The following is a 27,245-nucleotide window of genomic DNA, read 5'->3' on the forward strand; positions in this document are numbered from 1 at the left end:
AGAGTAACAGCAGCGTATGTAAACAGTCTGAAAGTGTGTCTGTGTGTGTGGCGTCAACATGCATGTGTGTGTGGTGTGTGTGTGTTGGAGTGTCAGTGTCAGTGTAGTATGTGTCAGTGAGTGGGTAGAGTTAAGTGAGTGTGCATAGAGCCAGTGCAAGAGTGAGTGCCAAAAAATGACGATAAAGAAATCAATAATTAAGGGGTCATTGTAACTGTTCAGCTGTCTAACAGCTTGGGGGTAGACGCTGTTCAGGAGCCTTTTGGTACCAGACTTGGCGCTCCGGTACCGCTTGCCGTGCGGTAGCAGAGAACAGTCTATGACTTGGGAGGCTGGAGTCTTTTGGGGCTTTCCTCTGACACCACCTGGTATAGAGGTCCTGGATGTATATCAAGCAGCTAGTCAAGATGATCTCAATGGTGCAGCTGTAGAACCTTTTGAGGATCTGAAGACCCATGACAAATCTTTTCAGCCTCCTGAGGGGGAAGAGGCTTTGTCGTGCCCTCTTCACAACTGTGTTGGTTTGTTTGGACCATGATAGGTCCTTAGGGATGTGGACACCGAGGAACTTGAAGCTCTCGACCCAGTCCACTACAGTCCTGTCGATGTAAATAGGGGCGTGTTCAGTCCTCCATTTCCTGTAGTCCACGATAAGCTCCTTTGTCTTGCCCACGTTGAGGGAGAGGTTATTGTCCTAGCACAACACTGCCAGGTCTCTGACCTCTTCCCTATCGTTGTGTCTTTGACAAACCTAATGATGGTGTTGGAGTCGTACGAGCCCACACAGTTGTGGGTGAACAAGGTGTAAAGGAGGGACTGAGGAGCCCGTGTGTGGGGGTCAGCGTGGAGGATGTGTTGTCGACTACCCTCACCAGCAGGGGCAGTCCCGGCAGGAAGCACAGGATCCAGTTGCAGAGGGAGGTGTTCAGTTCCAGGGTCTGTAGCTTAGTGATGAGCTTTTTAAAAATGTATTTTACCTTAATTTAACAAGGAATGTCAGTTAAGGACAAATTCTTATTTTCAATGATGGCCTAGGAACAGTGGGTTAACTGTCTGTTCAGGGGCAGAATGACAGATTTGTACCTTGTCAGCTTGGGGATTTGAACTTGCAACCTTTTGGTTACTAGTCCAACGCTATAAACATTAGGCTACCCTGCCACCCATGCTTAGAGGGCACTATGGTGTTGAACTGAGCTGTTGTCAATGAATAGCATTCTCACGTAGGTGTTCCTTTTGTCCAGGTGGGAAAAGGCAGTGTAGTGTGCAACAGAGATTGCATCATCTGTGGATCTGTTAGGGCGGTATGCAAATTGGAATGGGTCCACGGTTTCTGGGATGATGGTGTTGATGTGAGCCATTACCAGCCTTCCAAAGAATGTCATGGCTACAGATGTGAGTTCTACGGGGCGGTCATCATTTAGACAGGTTACCTTGGCGTTCTTGGGCACAGGGACTATGGTGGTTTGCTTGAAACATGTAGGTATTACAGACTGGGTCAGGGAGAGGTTAAAAAATGTCAGTGAGGAGACTTGCCAGGTGGTCAGTGCATGCTCTGAGTACGTGTCCTGGTTATCCTTCTGGCCCTGCGGCCTTGTGAATGTTATTAACCTGTTTAAAGTTCTTACTCGCATCGGCTACGGAGAGGGTGATCATACAGTCGTCCAGAACAGCTGGTGTGCTCACAAAATGTTTCAGTGTTGCTTGCCTCGAAGTGAGCATAGAATGTATTTTGCTCGTCTGGTAAGCTCGTGTCACTGGGCAGCTCTTGCCCGAGGTTTCCCTTTGTAGTCTGTGATAGTTTGCAAGCCCTGTCACATCCGACGAGCATCAGAGCCGGTGTAATAGGAGGCGTCAGAGGCAGTGTTGTGTGGATTATTCTATGTTTCTTTTAGGGGGCAAAAATCATTCACCTGATGAACATTCCTAGAACACATTTAATCTGTTCTTTAAAGGTTTCCAGGATGTTTCATTCGGTTGTGGGAACAGTCTGGTTGGAACATTGTGAAGAAATCACAAAAGACATGTTCCCAAAACAAAAAAAATGTCCAGTTGTGTGGATGAATCTACAATGTTTCTTTAAGGGTGCAAAAAAACATTCACCTGATGTTACAAAAAAGTTCCCAGAACACATTTAGTCTGTTCTTTAAAGGTTCCCAGAATGTTAGGTTGTGGGGATATGACAAGAGATAGGTCCCCAAAACACTAAAACTGTCCAGTTGTGCTGACATTCAGATAATGTTAGTATCACAAAACATTAATTTGATGTTGCAAGAATGTTGACAGAACAGCCTTTCTAAGTTCTTTAAAGGTTCCCAGAACATTTCATTAGGTTGTGGCAACAGTATGGGTACATTACAAGAGATTCACAAGACACAAAATATGCTCAGTTGTGATGACATTCATACAACGTTTAAGTTAGGTTGCACAGGATATTCCTATAATGTTGTAAGAATGTTGACAGAACACATTGTCTAAGTACTTTCAAGGTTCCCAGAACATTTCATTAAGTTGTGGGAGTTGTCTAGGATGTTGCACTAATAGTCTTGTATTATTCACATAGGTTGCACAGAACATTCACACATGTTCCTGAATTTCCAAAATAAGTCCATTTTATGACATTCATAGCATATTTGTTATAGGTTTAACATAATATTCCATTGATGTTTACGCCAATATACATATTACCTTGTCTTGGAGGTCCTCAGAACATTTCAAGAACATTTAGAAAATGTCATATTTAAGTCTTAGCTAATATTTCCACAACATTCTCAGCATGCAAAATTGTAGCAACTTAATGCAGATTGAAATACATAGCAATTATGTTTCTCTCCAGATGTAACAAGTCACATTTGAATGTGATAGAGACACATAGCATTTGAATTTGTAGCACATTTAATCATACACACCCAACCATCATTTTTACACTAAATATGCTGACAATCTGCACATGTGGGGTTTGAACCTGCAATATTTGGTTGCCAAGCCAGGGCTTCTGTCCTCTGCACGACCAGAAAAGCTTCCTTGCAGCTTGTTTCTTCAGTATATAGCCGTGGCAGTATGGTCAATCAGGTATTCAATGCTTCCTTTTTGGCCTTATTAGACATAACTAATCCAAGGACATACTGTTAACTAGGTTGTTCACAATCACTTCACCCATCCTCTTTACAGAGACTTCAGAAAGTATTTCTTTATTCCACATGTTCTTGTGTTAAAGCCTGAATTGAAAATGTATTGACTATTCTTTTTTTCCACCCATCTACACACAATACCTTATAATGACAAAGACAAAAAACATGTTTTTAGACATTTTTGCCAATGTATTGAAAATGAAATACAGAAATATCTCATTTACATAAGTATTCACACAGTATTGTGGAGTATCTACAATGTTGTTTATCCATCCTCAGTTCTCATATCACAACCATTCAATTCTGTAACTGTTTTAAAATCACCATTGGCCTCGTGGTGAAATACTTTAGCAATTTCCTTCCTCTCCGGCAACTGTGATAGAAGGACACCTGTATCTTTGTCGTGACTGGGTATATGATACACTATCCAATCCAAAGCCTAAATAATAACTTCACCATGCTCAAAGAGGTGTTCATCGTCTATCAATCGGTGCCCTTCTTTGCGAGACACTGAAAAACATTGATGGTCTTTTTGGTTGAATCTTTGCTTGAAATTCACTCCTCGATTGAGGGACCTTACAGAGGTATGTGTGGGGTATAGAGGTGGGGTAGTCATATCACAAATCATGTAAACGACTATTATTTAACACGGAATGTGTCCATGCAACTTATTATGCGATTTGTTAAGCACATTGTTACTCCTGAACTTATTTAGGCTCATTGCCATAACAAAGGGGTAGAATACTTATTGACTCAAGAAATTTCAGCTTTTAATGTTTTATTAATTTCTAAAATGTTCTACAAACTAAATTCCACATTATGGGGTATTGTGTGGGTAAATCAGTGACACAAAATCTAAATTGCATACATTATAAATTCAGGCTGTAAGGCTGCGTACATCTGGACCCATATTTACAAGGCAACCAAGACTGAGTGCTGATCTAGGATTATTTTGCTTTTCAGATCATGAAAAATACAACAAGGGGGACCGTATCAAGCGTCTCAAAGTAGGAATTATATTTTGGGTATGTTTTAAAGGTTTTGGGAACATACAGTGCCTTCAGAAAGTATTCACACCCATTGACATTTCCACGTTTTATTGTGTTACAGCCTGAATTTAAAATGGATTAAATTGATTTTTCCGTCACTGGCCTACACACAATACCCCATAATGTCAAAGTGGAATTACATTAATAAAAAATGAAAAGCTAAAATGTCTTGAGTCAATAAGGATTCAACCCCTTTGTTATGACAACATTTGCTTAACCACTCACATAATAAGTTGCATGGACTCACTCTGTGTGCAATAATAGTGTTTAACATGATTTTTGAATGACTACCTCATCTCTGTATCCCACACATTCAATTATCTGTAAGGTCCCTGAGTCAAGTGAATTCCAAACACAGATTCAACCACAAAGATCAGGGATGTTTTCCAATGCCTCGCAAAGAAGGGTGTCTATTGGTAGACTACAAAAGAAAAGCAGACATTGAATATCCTTTTGAGCATGGTGAAGTTATTAATTACACTTTGGATGTGGTATAAATACACCCAGTCACTACAATGGCACGGGCATCCTTCTTAACTCAGTTGCCAGAGAGGAAGGAAACCGCTCAGAGATTTCACCATGAGGCCAATGGTGATTTTAAAACAGTTACAGAGTTTAATGGCTGTGATGAGAGAAAACTGAGGATGGATCAACAACATTGTAGTTACTCTGCAACACTAACCTAAATGACAGAGTGAAAAGAAGGAGGAAAAATATTCCTAAACATGCATCATGTTTGCCATAAGGCACTAAAGTAAAACTGCCAAAAATGTGGAAAAGAAATTAACTTCATGTCCTGAATACAAAGCGTCATGTTTTAGGCAAGTACAACACATCACTGAGTACCACTCTTCATATCTTCAAGCATGGTGGTGGCTGCATCATGTTATTTGTTTGCTTGTCATCGGCAAGTATTATGTAGTTTTTTGGGGGGGATAAAAAGAAACAGAATAGAGCTAAGCACAGGCAAAATCCTAGAAGAAAACCTTGTTCAGTCTGCTCTCCAACAGACACTGGGAGACAAATTCACTTTTCAGCAGGACAATAATCTAAAACACAAGGCGACAGATGACAACTTTGAATTTTCCTGAGTGGCCTAGCCACAGTTTTAACATAAGTCGGCTTGAAAATCTATGGCAAGACTTGAAAATGTCTATCTCGCCAGTGATCAACAACCAACTTCACGTAGATTTAAGAATTTTTTAAAGAATAATGTGCAAATATTGTACAACCCAGGTGTAAAAGCTCTTAGAGACTTTCCCAGAAAGACTCAAACCTGTAATTGCTGCCATGATTCAAACATGTATTGAATTAGGGGTGTGAACACTTGTGTAAATGAGATATTTCTGTATTTTATTTTCAATAAATTAGCAAACATTTCTAAAAACACGTTTTCTCTTTGTCATGATGGGGTATTGTGTGTAGATGTTTGATATTTATTTTAAATGTTTATCTATCTTGAATTCAGGCTGTAACACAATAAAATGTGGAATAAGTCAAGGGTTATGAATTCTTTCTGAAGGCACTGTATCTCTTGTAATGTATCCACACTGTTCCCACAATCTGATAAAATGTTGTAGGAACATTAAAAGAACTCAGAAAGGCTGTTCGTCCAACATTCTTGAAACATCAAAATAATGTTTTTTTTGCATCCTGATAAAAACATTATCTGAATGTCAGCACAAATAGACAGTTTTATTGTCTTGGGAACCTATCTCTTGTTATATCCCCACAATGTTCCCACAACCTAAAGAAACAGACAACATGTATTCTGGGAATGTTCTTGTAAGATACTGTAGGTGACTGTTTTTTGCACCCTAAAAGCATAGGTTGGTAGTAACGCGCCACAATTAACGCGTTATTTGTACTTAAGTACATTTTTGTAGGAACTAGTACTTTTTTAGTTACTCTCTGTGGGATGTACTTGTACTCTTACTCAAGCAATTTCTGAAGGAATTAACTTATTTTTTACTCCGTTATATTTGACCAAATCACTTAAGTGACACAGATTTGCATTATCATATCGTCGTTGTGAGATGAAAACCTTGTCACTCCAAACGTTGTGATTACCTGTTTTTTTTTTACATTAATCGATACTATTGGTTCTGTAAGAACGTTTCACGACCCCTTTGACCAATGAAATATATTGAAAAAAATGTGTCAAAGCACTTAAGTCCATTGGCTCTCAAAGCTTTCCGTCAAACCCCGTATCTCCACCATGGCTCTTGAAGTGAAGCACATATGTCTTTACTCCTAAGGAGAGTTTTGTTTGTGGGTTCTTATCCAAACCCGATCAGAGGTAAGTTTCACTTTAATTACCTTCTGACTTTGTAATATTATATATTTCTGGAGTAAGATAAGTATTCATCTGATATAATTCTGCTGTTGAAATTATGTTTTGAGGGCCAGTGCAAATGAAATGGCAAGGTAGCTAACTAGCTAGATAGTTTGTTTTGACGACCACAGAATCTGACAATGTTTGTAGCTTCCCATATGACCTTTGCTTGTTGGCTAAGTTTACTAGCCAACTTGTCATTGGCATAAAGAGACAGAACAGACTAATCAGATGTGTGTGGAAATAGCTAACTAGGTATCACATGAGGTTGCCACTAGATAAGCTGGCTAAATGAACATTAGCTAGATCAACCGGTCAGCCCAGCACATAATCCTCCCACTCCATTGCAGTGTGTGTGTGTGTGTGTGTGTGTGTGTGTGTGTGTGTGTGTGTGTGTGTGTGTGTGTGTGTGTGTGTGTGTGTGTGTGTGTGTGTGTGTGTGTGTGTGTGTGTGTGTGTGTGTGTGTGTGTGCGTGTGTGTGTGTGTGTGTGTGTGTGTGTGTGTGTGTGTGTGTGTGTGTGTGTGTGTGTGAGAGATTCTGTTTTTATGACAATGCCTATAACACATACATGTATAGTGGAACAGTAGGTTTCTGTGCCATATACAGTGGGGCAAAAAATTATTTAGTCAGCCACCAATTGTGCAAGTTCTCCCACTTAAATAGATGAGAGAGGCCTGTAATTTTCATCATAGGTACACTTCAACTATGACGGACAAAATTATTATTATTATTATAAAATGAGAAAAGAAAATCCAGAAAATCACATTGTAGGATTTTTTATGAATTTATTTGTAAATTATGGTGGAAAATAAGTATTTGGTCAATAACAAAAGTTTATCTCAATACTTTGTTATATCCACTTTGTTGGCAATGACAGATGTCAAACGTTTTCTGTAAGTCTTCACAAGGTTTTCACACACTGTTGCTGGTATTTTGGCCCATTCCTCCATGCAGATCTAATCTAGAGCAGTGATGTTTTGGGGCTGTTACTGGGCAAAACGGACCTTCAACCCCCTCCAAAGATTTTCTATGGGCTTGAGAGGAAGTTACAGATCCGTGAGAGCCAGAAATCTTGCTTGTTTGTAGGTGACCAAATACTTTTTTTCCACCATAATTTGCAAATTAATTAATTAAAAATCCTACAATGTGATTTTTCTGGATTTTTTTTCTAATTTTGTCGGTCATAGTTGAAGTGTACCTATGATGAAAATTACAGGCCTCTCTCATCTTTTTAAGTGGGAGAACTTGCACAATTGGTGGCTGACTAAATAATTGGTGGCTGACTAATACTTTTTCTAGCTCCTAGAAATATATATATTTCTATGTGTTTATTTTTTATTTATAGCTTGCAGCAGCACAACCGAGGGTGTTGAGAAGGAGAGGATCGGAAGAGTAAATTGTGCCTTGGCAGGAAAAATATGATTGAGTTGACTATGGCAATTGATATCTGCACTGTTTGATTATTTATTACTTATATGATTCTTACCTGAATACTTACCTTAATGTTTAATTCCATGCTGAAATGTGTCTGATTTGCATACTGGTAACATGATTGATAGTAACATTTCAATATTGATTGATGTTTGACAGATCCTCCTTGGTATTTCATTCCAAGTATAAAATGAAACATCACACTTGGTGTAAATCGTTTTAGTATGCATTCACCATCACATGTACTTAATTATATTATGAACTGTATTTTCATTGACGCTGTTGAACTTGTGAAATTACTCCAATGTTTCGGGTACCGTTTATGAAACTGAGCCCATTGATAGATATTAAGTCAACTTTGAATAAGAACATAAGAAACTGTACAACAGACCTGATTTCCCAACCTAGTCAAACCCTGACCTACCAAATAGAGAATTTAAAGGATCGTCTAAGGTCAGGGCGTAACACAAACTAAATTTGTGTAACTAGTTATTTTCAGACCGGACACTTTTCAACTCTTACTTGAGTAGTTTCTTAAAACGGCTACTTTTACTTGAGTAAATTACAAGTAACAGTACTTTTACTTAAGTACAGATTTTCAGTACTCTACCCACCTCTACCTAAAATAAATGTTGTATACTGTACTCATCTGCACAACTGGACAGTTTGTGTTTTGGGAACATATCTTTTGTGATGTCCCCGCAATGTTTCCACCAGACTGTTCCCACAGCCTAATGAAACATTCTGGGAACCTTTAAAGAACAGACTAAATGTGTTCTGGGAATGTTATTGCAACATCGGGAAAACATTTTATACAAACATTGTATAATCATCAGCACGATTGGACAGATTTTGTGTTTTGAGAAAATGTTCCGAAATATTCTTTGAATGTTTTTGGGATGCTATCATTTAGGCCTGGGCGATATACCGCATACCAAGGTCTTTCCAGAAAAATATGGGGGCTGCGGGGTGCGTGCTACGCCACTGCTTATAAGTTAAGTATAACTATAGATAATCTAAGATGTGTCAAATAAATTATACTGAACAAAAATATAAACGTAAAAATTAAGAAAAACCCTGGAATGAGTAGGTGTGTCCAAACTTTGACTAGTACCAGGAAAAGCAGCCAACATATGTGGGAACTCCTTCAAGACTGTTGGAAAAGCATTCCAGGTGAAGCTGGTTGAGAGAATGCCAAGAGTGTACAAAGCTGTCATCAAGGCAAAGGGTGGCTACTTTGAAGACTCTCAAATATAAAATATATTTTGATTTATTTAACACTTTTTTTGGTTACTACATGATTCCATATGTGTTATTTCATAGTGTTTATGTCTTCACTATTATTCTAAATAGTAAAAATAAAGAAAAACCCTGGAATGAGGGTTATATATATATATATATATATATATATATATATATATATATATATATATATATATATATATATATATATATATATATTATTTTTTATAGCGCCCCCTTGCGTGCACCTCTGGTAATATTGCATACCCTAGTATGGTACAGAAACGGTATGAACTTCTAGATACCGCCCAACCCTATTATCATCCTAATGTTAGGTTTTATCTAACAAGAACTTAATGGGAATCTTAGCTAATGTTCTGTGAATGTTCCCGGTTTGCTGGGATGGTACATACAACTCAGTTTATGGTATGTAAGTAAATTTGCTCCCATCTGTTTTCCCAGAGGGGATCCTGTCATACCGCGGTGCGGCGCTGTGATCCTTAGTTCTTTCCATATTAACAGCTTCAATATGGAGGAGCATCCCTTGAAATCAAATATGAGAGGTTTGGAAACTGGAGATTACTAGATTACTTTAGTCAACACTGGTACTGTTACATAAGGTCCTTGGGGATACTGGTCTTGTCTCTTTTTAATACCATTTGATTTGGTGGGTCTATGTGCTCTTACAGAAGCATACAGCTTGAATCTGCCACTCTCCATCTCTCCCTTATTGCTGAGCTACTACCCCAACTGTGGAACCCATCCATCACAGAGGGGTAGAAAAAAATACAACGTGAATAAATATTTCATTAGATTATTCCTATGATTTAATGTGCTTCTGCCTGGCTGGGGTCTACGGCAATATCTCTGGTCCATTTATAAATACATTAACACAATGATCCCCCAACACTAGCTTAATATTGATACTCGGCTGCAACGGAAGGCAGATGGGGGCACCCGTGTTTGTATTGCCTGTCCAGTGTGTTGAATCACTCCTGCCATCACCCATCCTCCTCCTCTCATCAAGTGTGTGTTTGTGTGTATGTGTTCCGGTCTTCACAGCTATTCATTACCAATTCTTTAATTGCTGGTCGAGGAAATTTTTACAACCCCCCCCGCCAGAAATGTGTATCTGTATTCAAAGGTGGACCTGCTAAAATGGTCACCCCTATGCAACAATAACTCTCTTACAATCCACAGATAAACACATTCAAAAATGGCTTTGAGGGATTTTCATGTGCGAGTCTGCCAATCATAAAGCTGTCAGCATACGTAAACCAAGAAAAATACAATTGCAACCTTCAGGTAGCCTTCGCACAGAGAAAAACAACAAATATAAAACTGAAAGCCTGTTGTGTGAGTGGAGCCTAATTAAGACCAACGGGAGAAGGTTTCACTGAGTGATAAATCCAACATCAGGAAATACCAATTGGGCGACAATAATTGGCAGGCCATCGACAGTGCAGGCAGAATTAATCATTTGAAGAGGGAGACTAGACTGAATTTTTAATTGGCAAAGGCAGCCACTGTTTAGGGAGACGAGCAGCTGATCACCCAAGAGGCTGAAGCTTCAGACAATGCACATTTGCTAATCCTCTCGAGTCAAGTTATTATGGCCACACATTATTATCATGCTTTACAAACTAATTCCTTGTTTTCCCTGATGGATTACCAGAAGAATCAGTCAAAGGGAGGGAAGGGAGGAGAACACAATAGACAATGTATATAATGACCATCAAAATGACTGAATATGACACAGAACAACAACTACTCAGTATATGTAAGGACCTTTTTGGTTCAAAGAACACAATTTTGCTCGGGAAAGTGTGTGCGTGTGTGTGTGTCTGTCTGTAATTTTGAGGAATAATTCTACTATTAGATGACATTCATAATCCTTTTAGGTTTATAAAGCATTGACAATAGAATAACCAGTGAAGTGCAGAGGAATAGTACTGGGATGATTTCTTACTGGAAATTGTGTGGACAGGATTACATTTCAAATACATTCATTCAACTAAATCCTGGCTATTTATATTCATGAATAGAAATTGACTTTGATATTAATATTTTGGGACTGACATCTGAAATTGTTTCCTTGAATGTGAGTACTAATCATATTTATTAATGTTTGGAGAACGCGCCATCTAATCTATCAAATGAGTTGTTGAGATAGGTAATTAAGCTTGATATAATTATCACATAAAGCAGAGATGGTGCTTGTCATGTTTGAGGCAGTATATGTTCACCAACAAGAGTAATCCTTGGTGTTATCTAACTTTTAAAAAAATCCCAAATAAAATCTATCAATTTACATGTATTAATTTAGGAAGCAATGTTTGACCTTTAGTAATATTTAGTCACGCGTTAGTTTAAGGTAAAATGCCTATGAGACTTCCTTACAATAAAATAACAAAAGGTATAATGATAACAAGGGCTTGGTCAGCCCAAATGCAAAAACCCACAGTACTGTGAATAAAAGCAAAAACAACTTGTTATTGAAAGCTCTTACACATAACATTTTCAAAAACGTGTTTTAATTGACAGTAGCTAAAGCTGAAGAAAAGTAGGATGTAAATGTTGAGAAAATATCTCAACTGAAGAGAAAGAGCCTGTACATTGTAAACTACAGATTAGCTGTTGACATTACAAGTTATGTCGATTCATCGTTGAATCATCTTTCTGACACACTGAGAAATTGTGCTCATATCTTCCATACGCACGCCACCATTCAAGGCCGACTTCAATTATCACAGAACAATTTGTCGAGTACCAAGTACTGCAGTCATTATGCAATGCAGTACAATAATGGTTTACTCCTTACACACAACTAATGCCAGATATGGGATGTTGATAAATACTTTTATTATAAGCACAAGTGCACACACACATAGAGACGCTAGCTCCCACACACACACACACCACTCACATTGGAATGATGGCCATATTTAAGTGCGGACGTAGGGTCCTCTCAAACTATTGACCTCTGACTTTTGATCACCAACCACAGGTGAGACAGACATTAAGCAGAGCATGAGCTGAATGATTACTGGCTATTATTTCACCTCATTAACAGAAAGACATTGGAAGGGACATATTCTAGGAGTGGCTCTTCACTTATAGCAAATACGGTTGGACATAAGAAATTACAAATGTGATTACAATTTGACCTTCCTTATCTCACCTGTGGATAATGTAAAACATGGGTTTGGGTTGATTGTTGTACACCCATCTGACAAGGTAAAAAATATGTCGTTCTGCCCCTGAGCAGGGCAGTTAACCCACTGTTCCCTGGGTGCCGACGACGTGAATGTCGATTAAAGCTGCCCCCCGCACTTCTCACCTCTCTTGTTTTTTGATTAACATCACATAGACATGTATCTCCTAAACAGGGATATCTCTGACTGTCATTTGGTCACAAAGCAAGCAATTCTGCCATATCCTTTCCTGCATAAAGTGTTTGGGCTGTCAGGACCATAGACAGCTACGGGGCCTGATTCCCATTGATCGAAATGTCATTTATCACTATCAACTACCATGGTGCAAATTTCAATTTACCTGGATGGAATTACATCTTATTTTAGCCTTATTTAAGAATGAATCACAATTGTTGTGGCATTGTGTTATTGATTTATTGTAGACACAACAATAGGCTAGCCTATTTAAAATATAGCATTATAATGAGTGGTTTTGGAGCTTGGTGTCTGACAGTGGGGAAGTGTGCATTTTGGTTTTACACTAAATCCATGGGATGTAGGCTATTGATGTAGGAAGTAGGCTATTGATCTAGGCTAAGAATTAATTACACGTTGGACATATCATGACCAATAGATTTTTTATGGAAAACAGCTTAGGCTAAATTATCACTTGCCCATCAAAGTGTGAATATAATAATACCGTAACAGAATCTTTCGTTTATTGGTGGCTACAGTTCCCATGAAGATGATGCCCTAACACTGACGATGATGAATAGTGCAACGTCTTTCACTATCACAGCCTAATAGACCACCACCATTGTAAAGTTAAATGGCGTCGACGACTTTCCCCGACTGCAATGGAAAATCTCGAATCTTAACATTCTCTTTTTGTTGGTGCGCGAATTTACATCCACTATCACGAACCTTACTTAGCTTCACACTAGCAGCATCACCACTGCTCGTGCGGTATCGAGGTCTGTCATCTTGTGACAGTCCTTCCGTCCATGTTTTGTAACATTTTGGCACCGAATTGATTTGGTCGTGTTGGGATCGTAAAAGATGGGACGGGCTGGGGGATACTTTAAAAATGCATCCCTTTTAAGCGCCTCTGGCCCAGTTCTGAGAGAGAGTTATGAAAATACAATTAAATTGAATACATTTCGTGAAATATTAGGCACACATCGTTAGAAATCTGAAAACATTCAAATAATTAGGATAAGTATGCGTAAAAACAATAGGCTATGAATCAGCGTGAGACCAAAAGAACTATGAAATCTCCCTATGTGCATGCCCATTCATTGCCACGTTAGAATATTTGGGAACATGAGACCACGAGTATTTGTAACGATTATTAAATTGTTTTTTATCATGCATATATGATGCATTCATTCTGACTACAATTATGAACAATCATTTAGTGAGTTAAACGTTGAGTTAGTCAAACATGCATAAAACATTTGGTGCTTAATGCAAAAGACGCCACCGATGCGACAGACATTTGTACAAAATATTCTAATCATACAGCTGTATTAGGCCTCGCAATATGCCGTTTGCTTTGGGGAATGGGGGCACACGTTACCTTTGTGCATGCCGGTGTATCGGTCCTTCAGAACAGTCAGTTCGTGGATTTTCCCAAACTGTTCAAACAGAGGTTTCAGGTCCTTTTCCTCTAGGTTCCGCGGTATCTGCCCGATAAACAGCTTTATGGCATCTTGGTCTTTCATGTTGCCGCTCTCCGGATGAATTGAAATGGATTCTGACCCGTTCATGGGTTTAGGAAATGTGATCTGAGAGTACTGGTGCTGGTGAGGGATAAGTAGTAGTGGTTGTTGGATCGGTGTTGCCCCAGGTCCAGTGAAAACCAGGCTGGTGTGAGCGGGATGGGGCTGCTGTGGTTGCTGCTGCCTTCTTGTTTCAGTCTGAGTGAATCTGGCCATTCTGAGCTGGGAGCAGACTGGATAATAATGACAACACACACAGAGAGAGAGAGAGAGAGCAAGCACTCAGCTGGAAACCAGGCTCACTTTCTATCCGAAACACAACAAACTCGCACACACATAGTACAGAAGAGAGGGGGTTGATAGGGGCGATAACCACCGAGCGAAAGCCATATTCACCGCTCTCGAGCGACACCCGCAGATGTCAGTATGGTAGTGAAACATCAGAGTGCAAATTCTTTGCATTTTCCAACACTTGCCTATAGCGTGCAACTGCAGCGCGCAATTGGGGGCGTTCCTGCATGTGGGCATTCCTGAATCTACAGGAACGCACCCGAGCATCCCATTGGTTCCTTCATGAACACCCTTCAAGCATCCCATCTGTTCCTGCATGAACATTTTTTTATTTATTTTTATTTAACCTTTATTTAACTAGGCAAGTCAGTTAAGAACAAATTCTTATTTTCAATGACGGCCTAGGAAAAGTGGGTTAACTGCCTGTTCAGGGGCAGAACGACAGATAAGTAAGTACCTTGTCAGCTCGGGGGTTTGAACTTGCAACCTTCCGGTTACTAGTCCAACGCTCTAACCACTAGCCCCTGAAGTACCCCATTGGTTTCTGCATGCTTGTGACACTTTTGAATGTGGGTCAAAGGGGAAATAAATGTATTATCTGAGTTTCTTCGACACTGCATCCGGAGTCCTCCTTGCTAGTTAGGCTAGCACACAGAGTATGCACCTTGCACAAAGTGTCCTTCGCTCCTGCCTGCCGAACACCTGCCCACGCACTCGTTAACCAAACTGTGGAGAAACATAGCCCAACCGCTGGGGATGAAGGACACTGTCTATCGGTGTACTGCTAGATAGCTAGCTACCGGTGTCGCCCCCTCCCCTTCTTCTGTGGAGTTTATCGGCAACTGGCATCTGCCTCCTACGTGTCCTAGCTTAAATCCGCCTCCTACGTGTCCTAGCTTAAAAATGGACCGATAATAGAAGAATAAAGAGGGGTTCCTGCAGATGCAGGAACAACACAAATTGCAAGCTGCAATTGCACCCTTCTCACACCTGCTTGAAGACCATACAAAAATGTGACTTTTGAACATTTAAATCAATGCCATGGCGGAATATGAATGAATAATAAATACAAAAAGGAATGGGAATCATTCCGCCGTCAGTACAGCAGGCCACAACATTTCCCTATATAATGTCGAGCATTTGGGGGACTAGTCCTTTCAGGACTTGAACCCACCTCCTTCCTTTGCTACACCACCCCATTCTTTCAGAAAACACGCCATTGCACTTCTCTGTTTCAAGTCCCTCACAAACTTGCTTGCCTTTGATGGCCTCACAGTAGCTCCATCCCACTTTTGACACCTGCGGAGGAAATGTGTGTACAACATGGTACTGTCCTTTTAATTAATATTTTAGTCTTCATTTGCTTACATTTAGTTTCTTATAGGCTAGATAATGCTCTACATCTCCAGGGCAAGAACTACAGCAACGTTCAATGCAAACAAACATGTGCCAATACCCTGTTAAAAATGAAAACTTCCCACTTTTATTTTCATACCATCAATCTTTTATTTTGTCCCTTTACCTGCTCATTGTCTTGATGGTCTTGCAAAGTTGATTGCAGTGATAAATCCATTGGCTTCTTGCTCCCTCTTCTGGATTATAAAAGGAGTCTACAGTTTTGTGTGTATTACTTCAAGAAACATGTCTGCATTTGCCAAAGATGAAAGGAGACATAGTTTAGGCTATCATAATTCAACAAAAAAGTACCCTGACACAAATGGCCATTGAGCCCGTCACTTCATATAGGATGTATTAACTTATCCTCTCCATTTACAAATGATGTCAACAAATTACATATGTTCTCTGCAACTAAAGCCATGGTTTATATAGCCAACTAATAAATACAACTAAATACAGAATTAAAACACAGAAGAGAGCTATTTTGTAAAGCGAGGTAAGTAAAACATAGGTCTTTAACTGAAGATACCTACCAGATGTATACTAATTAGAGATGTTTAACAGTGAATTCAATTAAGTTATATACTGTCAGTGACAAAAGGCTCACTGCTGTAGAAGGGAATCGATCTGGGCTGTCTTGGCTGCCCGTTGGGCACCATAGGGGTTCTAGAGCTTCCGGATCGCAGCGTCGATGTCTGGGATGATCTTCTTTAGCTGGTTCCACTGCTTCGGGTTCCACGGCACACTTGTGGGAGACACAGATCAGCCAGGGGAGTGTGTAGGGGTCCACATTGACGTGAAAGGTCAATACAATAACCGCAGGGCAAGGTGCATACTCTGACATTTCTCATTCTAAACCTGGTCTGAGATGTTTGAATAGCCGGCCGCACAGCACCCTGAAACAAGATCAAAGGTTTCTTATTGATTTCTGTAATTGTACCCGCCACTGTTATTTTGGTTTCATTCAATGCCGTAAGTGGCCGTTTATTGAACTCCAAAGTCATCTATCCGGCCACCTCAATGGGAGTTAGCAAGGACAGGACAGTCAAAGAAGAATAGTTTTGGCAGACAGCTGAGCACCTTGGTCTGATTACATGTGCAGCAGAAAAAAACATACAGGGCCAACCATCATTCATACTGTATATAGCCTCCTGGATAAGAAGCCTGTGTTGTCACATTGCTACTGCTCTAGCCTTAAACTGCAGGGATGTTGAGTGGCTATTTTTAAAGGGTGGATGTCCTATTCTGCAAGGGAGGTGAGAGTGAGAACTTCCAGTTCATGCATTTTTATTGACCATTGCCATTAGTGTTTCGCCAGGCTGGACGTCTGAGACAAGAAATCAATAGCGGCCGTACTATTAGTGTGAACTAAAAAGTTACATACAATTTAAAGCACGCTACAGTAGCATTAATGCTGCTTCTTGTTAACCATTGAGTCGGTACAGGGAGGCAACCAAGCTTGATCTCCACAGCCTGGCCTGTAGTGACTGAGGCCCAGAGGGAGCCATGGCAGACAGCTGAGGGAGCCACTTAGCATTCTGCACTGCTCACTCTTACACACACACACACACACACACACACACACACACACACACACACACACACACACACACACACACACACACACACACACACACACACACACACACACACACACACACACACACACACACACACAAGCCCCAATTACCCAAAACCTACAGCATAATCATACACCACACACACCTCAACTCAGTGATTCTGCTTGCGAGCTAATAAGAGTTGGGTTGGGAGGATGATAGAGATTGACTTTGTAGAAGATAAGATGAGCACACTGCATTGTTAGGGGATGATTCTTATATGCTCTAGCTGGCATGGCAAAATTCACCAACTGTACATCTGACTAATAAGCGTACAGCGTTTGAGATGTCCCTCAGTGGCTAACTCACCACTGCACTCTAGTTCTGCATTGCAAAACACACTCACTCAACTGGAAGGTGTTGTTCAAGAAAATGAATGTGACACGATGGCATATCGCACCAAAGCCCTTTATGAAGCGCTAGCTTAATGGCCTAGATGTGAAAAGAGCACTGTCTCTGTACTGTAGCCTACCTTTCCTCCCCGGATTCAGGTTGCCAATGTCAGTGGTGTAGAACTCTCTGATATCGATCTGGGCCTTGCCTTCGAAGAGAGACACCCTAACGTACCTCATCTTTCCTATCTGCAGAGGAGAGAGAGGGTTGCATAGAACACTAGAGAACAAACCAATGCTCGAGTGCTGTCTGCGGGTTTTATGCTGCATTAATGACAAGTCGGAAACTTGGAACCTCTGAGTTCAAATGAAAGTTATTTAGTTATTTATGAGCTTCTTCCAAGTCTAATATTTCTGAGTTTTCTAGTTTCTAGTTTCATGTCATGGACCTATAGCAATGTGGCTGTTTGTAAATCAGTGGCTTTGATTGCCCATTTTAACTGTTAAATAAGCAAAACCTAGTGGGAACTGTGGTATTCAAAGAGCAGAATTTCACTCCAAAGGTTTGGTAATCATAACCATTATTATACCTGAAGAAAATACATCTGAGTATGGAGGCCCCCCTCCTGCTCCCGCTGGTTTCTTCCTTCTTTTTTTGATGAGGGCAGCGGTAGAGCTGTTGTCCCCTGTCTTATGGTTCTTCTGGGCTGGGTGATCTGAGACTGTAGACCTCTTGCTCTTTACCTAACCTCACGTAGCGGCATTTCTTTCTTTCTAGTCCTGACGAGAGAAAAAACAACAACAGTCGGGTGTTTGTTTGACTAAGTTTCAATAAGATGCTAAAACTAGTGAAATACAATCAGTATCAATGTACAGTTGAACTGAAATGAATGGTTTGTGAAAGTGGAATGGTAGACACTTCACAGGGCAAACACATGAATTAGTATTGAGAGATAAGGGATAGAGATGGCATACGTTTTTGCCCTCCTCCTTTTCACTGCTGCCATCTGAACTGCAGTTACCCGACTCATGGAATTATGAGTTTCTGTCAGAAATAAATCAAATGGGAAACAGAACAGGTTTATTTGAAATATACAAGATGAACAGCAATAAACGAAGTGTGGTATTATTCATTTAACAGCTTTCGTACTTGTATCAGCTAAGTAGACCTAGGCCATCAAGGTTGGAATGAAGTCCTTTAAACTGTATTCAGTAGCATGAGCGCATCAAACTCTCACTCACTTTCTTTTGGGAAATGGAATGAGAGCTGTGCATCATTAGCAAACCTACCTTTTCAATTGCTGAATGAATAACCGTAGGCCACGAGGTTGACTGGCACTCTCCATTCATTGCTGCGTTTCTATTAATATCCTTATATGCAGTTTAATGATCTGAGTTGCATTTCTCAGTCAATTACATTTGATGAAGTTTGCATTTATGTTCAAAGTTGCAAGGATGCTTGGGTAATGGAGTTCAGAACGGACCATACCTTAACCTACAGTAGCTTGCTTTAAATGTCGCAGATGGAGTTATGGATAAATTTACCCATGATATTGTTTTTCTGTTTGAACCCTATCCCAAACCTTAATCCTTAATGTAACCAATTGGAATTAATGCCCGAACTGTTAACCAATCAGAATTAATGCCTGAATTTAACCATAGAGTTGTTTCTGTTTTAAAACCCTATCCCAAACCTTAACCCAGTAAGAACTAATACATTAACCATAGAGTTGTTTCTGTTTTAAAACTCTATCCCAAACCTTAACACAGTAAGAACTAATACATTAACCATAGAGTTGTTTCTGTTTTAAAACTCTATCCCAAACCTTAACACAGTAAGAACTAATACATTAACCATAGAGTTGTTTCTGTTTTAAAACTCTATCCCAAACCTTAACACAGTAAGAACTAATACATTAACCATAGAGTTGTTTCTGTTTTAAAACCCGATCCCAAACCTTAACCCAGTAAGAACTAATACATTAACCATAGAGTTGTTTCTGTTTTAAAACTCTATCCCAAACCTTAACACAGTAAGAACTAATACATTAACCATAGAGTTGTTTCTGTTTTAAAACTCTATCCCAAACCTTAACACAGTAAGAACTAATACATTAACCATAGAGTTGTTTCTGTTTTAAAACTCTATCCCAAACCTTAACACAGTAAGAACTAATACATTAACCATAGAGTTGTTTCTGTTTTAAAACTCTATCCCAAACCTTAACACAGTAAGAACTAATACATTAACCATAGAGTTGTTTCTGTTTTAAAACTCTATCCCAAACCTTAACACAGTAAGAACTAATACATTAACCATAGAGTTGTTTCTGTTTTAAAACCCGATCCCAAACCTTAACCCAGTAAGAACTAATACATTAACCATAGAATTGCTTCTGTGAGCATAAACTGTCTATTAGCAGCACACTGACGTCGGTTTCACAAATTAGCATATTGGTCTAGGTAGACTATAAATTGAATGTCTAGCCGAAGAGTGTTTCAATCATAGTGGGAGTAAAGCCAAATGTCCACAAGCTGCTTTGCATTTCTGTCTCAGCTGAATCTTGAGGATATCACTCAAAAGTGAAGGAGTTTTGCACAATGAGAATGTGCATACAAATCGCAGAATATATATATATATATATGTAAATCAACCAATTAAATCAAGCCACAGCCGGCCATGATTACAGACTGTGTCTGTCCTTTCAAAGTTTATAAATTAGTGACCTGCGGGTTTTGTCATTACAGTTGTCTGTTGAAACAATGGTTATAAAATTATTACATCTGAGCTTCTAGAGTGCGAGGCTCTTTTATTTTTCAAGCTCGTGGGGGACGTCATCTTCATGCACTTCTGCTATTGAGTAAAGCAGCAAACACTACTTGATTCCACATACCAATTGACAAACTAATTGAGAGGGGACCGCAAACACCTGGGCTGAGGAGTCGTGGGCCCTTTTCAAATGAATAGGTATATTTCAAATGTGCATCTCTTCTTGAATGCTTGATGTACTGACACAACAAAGTGAAAACCTATGGAAGCAACACTTGCCTACACTAAGCCTATCCAGTCATATTAGTTCAGTCAGTTCTTGCTTAAATTAAAGTAAGTAAACAAGAAGTTACAGAGATTAATTATTTGAGTTGGGCGTTATCTAGGTGCCTATTTTGACAGTGTTGCTCTTGAGTGCGTTGCACCTGGGCTTTCCTGCCACCAGAGGGAAACAGAACACTGCTTTGATTTCACAGGCCACTGCCATCCCAAATGATCTGAGACCAATATACTGTTGTGACCTGAAGGAATTCTAAAAATAGAAGGAATTCTATTTTCCATCCTTACTAAATGTTGCTGACAATTAATCATTCATATTTCTAGTCACAACTCTGTAATTTGGCCATGTTTGCCTCAGCCTTATTCCCCAATTTTCAATTCTTATTTTTGAACATGGCAGAGGTTGTCATAAAATAGATTAGCAGATGCACATAGAGAAACCTATAGACACAGGCACCCTGAAATGAATTGCAACAGATCCATTAATACATTGTATTGACACAAACCTACACAGTAGACCCTACAAGAATAAGTCAAAAGATGAAAAGCATTTTTTGTATACCGGTGGGTTAAATCTCTTGTGGGTTCTGTAGAGTTAATCTTGTGTAAAGACAGTAGTTGGATAGTGAAGATGATGATGATGGCTCATCATCGGTTAAATCCCTGATACTTCTTTCTCAGTGCACATTTTTGGTGGACATCAAAATTGTAAACGTTTCTTGCGATCAGGTAAGGTCAGGCAGGCAAGAGGCTAAGGATAAAGTGACATTCTTTTTTATTTGATCCCCCAAAAAATGATGGTAGCTTTATGGTAGCAAAGGTTGAGGTAATAATAATGTTGACAAAATTGGCAAAAGTGACATGGCTACAGAACAAACAAACAAACCAAATTAATTTCCTCCAGGAAATCAAAAACCAAAGACTAACCCTGAGGAAACAGGCTATGGGTAGGCCTAGCCTTCTATGAAGACAAAATAATGGTTGTGTTCCCCTGCTCAGACTTTGCTAAAACATGCCAGATCTTACAATGCCTGGATAAGTATTTTATGTTTCAGCTAACCTCATCATATCAGCAATCTGGTGCCCGACTGCATAGTCGAAGACGTGGCACGCAACCATTGCTTGACGCATGCAACGTCTGAGCAGGGGAGCGAGACCACAGCCTACCCACATAGGCTGAATATCAAATCATGCCTTTCCCTTCTGCCCTCCATTTACACATTCACGTGCGCCTCCACCGTATGCACAAGTGTCCCGTATGCACAAGTGTCCCGTATGCACAAGTGTCCCACCATATGCATAAGTGTCCCAAACTAAAGGAGTGGAAATTATGGCGGGTTTAGGGGATAATTTGAGTCTCGATAGCCACTTGGACCAAGCCAGCTATGCCGCAAGCATCAGGGCGAAGTGGTATCCATGACACGCTGCATTACTTTTGAGTTTACGCAATTTCTCACGAAGGAATGGAGAAGTGTGCTTAATTATGAGTTACCTGTATTTGTTTGTGTCTGACTTCGATACTTGACACATGTAACCTATGAAATACCTCCCAAATTAAATGTTTAACTGTTAATGAGGTTTATATCTTGTAAAACGACAGGGGGGATATTTGAATTTCATGCTTGTTTGATTATTTAAATGTGAAACATGAATTGCATCATTCAATTCACAGTGCGTCCTGAAGTTCATGGGTTTATTTGATCGCCCTCAAGTCACCCTTTGAGTCTTGTCAGCAACACCTGACAACCGGCCCTCCGAGCGAGGTGGTAGGGGTGAGGGGCTGGTTCGGGATTCAAAGATACTCTCCCCTTAGACAGGGGTGTCAAAGTCATTCCATGGAGGGCCTAGTGTCTGCTGTTTTTGTTTTTTTTCCTTTCAATTGAGACCTACTGTAAACAACCAGGTGAAGGAAGGGAGTTCCTTACCAATCAGCAACCTTAATTCATCAGTCAAGAACAGGGGAGGAGCGAAAAACCGCAGACACTCGGCTCTCTGTGGAATGAGTTTGACACATGTACCTTAGGGGTTTACTGACCAATGGCAAGGCCAGGTACAGTAGAAATACCTTGAACCGCACCCTGGGCAAAACCATTGCCACAATAAGCAGGGGTGCACATAAACAATTCATTGGCTGAAGGGCATACAATGTCTAAATCAGACCAATAATCATCATACAATATTACAAACCGGTGTACACTTTCAAAACGAGAGACAAAATAATACATACAAAATAGCAGAACCCACCGGAAAAAGTGGTGCACTCCTCGTGAACGAGCTGACCTTCGGAAAGCTGCAACAAGCATGTGACCAGTACAAGGGACGTGTTCCCCTTCTCAGACGTAGCTGTCACGCCTTGGTCATTGTATTTTGTGTTTTCGTTATATATTTGGTCAGGCCAGCGTGTGACATGGGTTTATATATTGTATTTTCGTATTTGGGGTTTGTAGTAGTTGGGATCGCGGCTGAGTAGGGGTGTTGTATAGGCTTGGCTGCCTGAGGCGGTTCTCAATCAGAGTCAGGTGATTCTCGTTGTCTCTGATTGGGAACCGTATTTAGGTAGCCTGGGTTTCGCTTTGTATTTCGTGGGTGATTGTTCCTGTCTCTGTGTAGTTTCACCAGATAGGCTGTAATTAGGTTTCACGTTCCGTTTGTTGTTTTTGTATTTGTATAGTTATTTCATGTGTCGCTTTTTTTCATTAAAGTCATGAGTAACCACCACGCTGCATTTCGGTCGGACTCTCTTTCTACAAACGAAGAACGCCGTTACAGTAGCATGCATCAACCAATAGTTGCGTTCCACGTCATCAACTGCGCCTTAGGGCACCAGATTACTATAACATAACGTGGTTAACTGATACGTAAAATACCTATCCAGGCTTGTAAGATCTGGCATGCGTCAGCAATGTCTGAGCAGGGGAACACAACCATTGTGAGCCCTCGAAGTAAATGCTAGTGATGGGCATTCCAAGTATTTTCGTGTGCAGGTTATTTTGGCTCTGTTCACATAGAAGAGTGGTTCAGTAATACTTAATAATGTATTGAAAAATAGAACATTTGTTGCAAATGTCGGAGAGACAGACAGCAAGGTTTATAGAAGTCTCCGCTGTTGAAAATCAATTGCTAGTCTAAAAGAAATGGGAAATTATGTCTCGCTGCTTTTTATCGTGGAGATCAAATTTATAAATTGTCTGGCTGGGCTGATAAGATATTGGATTGGGCAGTGAGATGAAATAGAGTAAATAGGCATTTCAACTTCATAGCTTTAGCTGGTGGTAACTGGTGGAATAGAAACCTGCTGGAATGCCGTTTTAACTAATTAGCATCCAGGACTAGACTCACCCGTTGTATAATTAAGCAATAAGGCCCGAGGAGATGTGGTATATGGCCCATATACCACGACTAAGGGTTGTTCTTCTGCATGATGCAACACGGAGTGCCTGGACACAGCCCTTAGCTGTGGTATATTGGCCATATACCACAAACTCCCGAGGTGCCTTATTGCTATTATAAACTGGTTACTAACGTATTTAGAGCAGTAAAAATACATGTTGTGTCATACCTGTGGTATACAGTCTGATATACCATGGCTGTCAGCCAATCAGCATTCAAGGCTCGAACCACCCAGTTCATAACTACAGATAATCGTTGTTTCACCAAAAATTCACCAAGAAGATCTGTTAAAAAACATCCAGTCATTTGTGAACAAACCATCACTATTAAATGTGCAAACTAAAGATTTTTTTTTACAGTAGTTACAAAGATAATTGCGCAACTTGATAGCCATATCGAGAGTATTTCAAAGTCATACACGTTTAATATCAGTAGCAGTCATCATGCCATAATTTCATTAACAGTGCACAAGTAGGCTAAACTTGAATATGAGTGTGAGTGTGATGCACACAGGCATACCTGCGGCCTGTAGCCATCACACCGTCAAGAGGGCAATTATACAGTAGAGCAGTGGTTCTAACCTGGAGTACTATAACCCTGGGAGTATAGCTGTCCTATCCACAGGGGCTACTTGGGAAGAGAAAAAACGTGCCAACCCAGGGCATAGGCAACATAAGCATGCACTTAGGGCCCACGGTCGCTAGGGGGGCCCCAACCAAAAACGTTTATTTTTATTTTGTATTTTTTTGGAACTCAGTCAGTCTCAACTTACTGGGAGCAATTTCGAAATTTGATAGTGCATCAGCATTTTTTATCTTGAAATGTTTGTCACTGACAGTCAATAAATTAGCCCATGTCAGCAAATACATTTTTAAAAAATGGTAAATTAGTCTAGCCAGCTATCTGCGACTTGTAGTAATCATGGCAGAATTTCCGACCAGGCATGCAGGGCATGTGCCCCTATTGATTTTGTTTGTCACTCTCCCTCAGACATCATATGAACATCATGGCATAAGTCATTGCAAAATGTATTAGAATTGCAAGAAAATAGCTTTAAACTGCAATATTTTCTCTATGGCAAAATGTGTAGAACTGCAAAAAATGTGCTTTAAAACCACAACATTTTCTCTACGCCCCATGTCAAACTGCGTAAAATGGCAAGAAAGTAACTTTAAAACTTTGTTTCTCATCGTAGTCAAGAGGAGGACCACTAAACCGCATAGGGCCCCTAAAAAGCTATGGCCGGCCCTGGACAAGAACATACTGTAATAACCATAATAATTGTACTTTAGGGGATATTTCGAGCAGAGTAAAATGTGATTTAGGGGTTCAGTAACCAAAATGTGGGTAAATAATCAATCAGCCAGCGGGCCAAATTTCACATATTTGTCCACTTTGGGGTGACAAAGTCTAATGATTATTTTCGTTAAGGTCCATGTCTGTGGGTTATATTTTGGTATGATACCCAGGTATCGGAGGTAGCTTAATGTGGTTATCACTGCATTCTATATTATTAGTAGGGCCGTGTGTTTGGTACAATCATGTCACATGACCTGGATTTGAACCTTTATTTAAAGATTTTTCATCAAACTGTCCCCTTTTCTTTTTATGTCAGATGGTCCAGCATGGTGCAGGATGCTTTCATTTTTGGTGTAATTCTCACTTCTGGAAAAGGCATTAAATACAGGTTAAAATCTAGGATGTGTGACATGGTAGTCCGAAACAGGGCCCTAGTTATGACCCCTATGTGGTTAGTTGGTTAGTTGGACCAACAGAATTGAGGGTATGAAATGTAATTTTGTATTACCAGGGTACAATCTTCTCAAACTAAGGCAATTTATATGTTATTAACGTCATAATACAACACCAGTGGTATTCAAAGTCAGGGTCACGATTTTAAGATTGTGTCATTAGAATTGGAGTGGGGTTGTGAGATATTCTTGGGGTAAAAATGAGGTCCACAAAAATTATTGAGGATAAAAGGGGGTCCCTGCTGAAAAAGGACATTATGGGCCCTCCTTAGGGGTTCAAAGGTCATACATGTTTGGGCTATATTGAGACAGAATGGACAGTATTGGGATGTGCTCTATTATCCTATGGTACCTTAGATGATACCTACACAACATTTCACACAGAACAAGGAGACCCATTGGGATTTTTATTTTTTGCTTTATAGAGTCATCATAGATTTAGCCTACAATCAGTCCCAGCAGCCTAGATGGCCACTATTCATTTCAATGGGGGAGGAACTGCATTCATTTTGCACGACCATAACTTAATAAATAATTGGAGTAATATGACCAATAATGGCTTACAATGTGTTTTACAATGAGGACCACACAAAATGATTGAGTATGTCAGTTATACACTACCGTTAAAAAGATTGGTGTCACTTAGAAATGTCCGTTTTTTTCAAAGAAAAGCACATTTTTTGTCTATTAAAATAACATCAAATTGATCCGACATACAGTGTAGACATTGATAATGTTGTAAATGACTATTGTAGCTCGAAACGGCTGATTTTTAATGGAATATCTACATAGGCGTACAGAGGCCCATTTTCAGCAACAATCACTCTTGTGTTCCAATGTTTCGTTGTGTTAGCTAATCCAAGTTTATAATTTTAAAAGGCTAATTGATCGTTAGAAAACACTTTTGCAATTTTGTTAGCACAGCTGGAAACTGTTGTCCTGATTAAAGAAGCAATAAAACTGGTCTTTAGACTATTTGAGTATCTGGAACATGAGCATTTGTGGGTTCGATTACAGGCTCAAAATGGCTAGAAACAAATAACTTTCTTCTGAAACTCGTCAGTCTATTCTTGTTCTGAGAAATGAATGCTATTCCATGCAAGAAATTGGCAAGAAACTGAAGATCTCATACAACGCTGTGTACTACACCTTTCACAGAACAGAGCAAACCGGGCTTAACCAGAATAGAAAGAGGAGTGGGAGGCCCTGGTGCACAACTGAGCAAAAGGACAAGTACATTAGTGTCTAGTTTGAGAAACAGACACCTCACAAGTCCTCAACTAGCAGCTTTATTAAACAGTACTGGCATACAC

At 39.8% G+C, this 27,245-nt stretch overlaps 1 protein-coding gene across 10 annotated transcripts in view; it reads right to left on the reverse strand.

Annotated features, from left to right (window-relative positions):
• LOC118389526 (CUGBP Elav-like family member 5) overlaps nt 1-14,496 on the reverse strand; it is a 294,731-nt gene extending 280,235 nt beyond the window's left edge. For 4 of the 10 annotated variants that reach the window (XM_052529678.1, XM_052529676.1, XM_052529656.1 and 1 more), the window contains exon 1: nt 13,961-14,496. In XM_052529678.1, coding sequence (XP_052385638.1) covers nt 13,961-14,318 — 358 coding nt within the window. In that variant the 5' untranslated portion in view covers nt 14,319-14,496. The remainder of the gene's footprint in view (nt 1-13,960) is intronic. The other 6 variants (XM_052529682.1, XM_052529677.1, XM_052529673.1 and 3 more) reach the window with 2 other exon arrangements.
• Between the last annotated feature and the right edge of the window lie 12,749 nt (nt 14,497-27,245).

Source organism: Oncorhynchus keta, chromosome 1, assembly GCF_023373465.1.
Source record: "Oncorhynchus keta strain PuntledgeMale-10-30-2019 chromosome 1, Oket_V2, whole genome shotgun sequence".
NCBI lineage: Eukaryota > Metazoa > Chordata > Actinopteri > Salmoniformes > Salmonidae > Oncorhynchus > Oncorhynchus keta.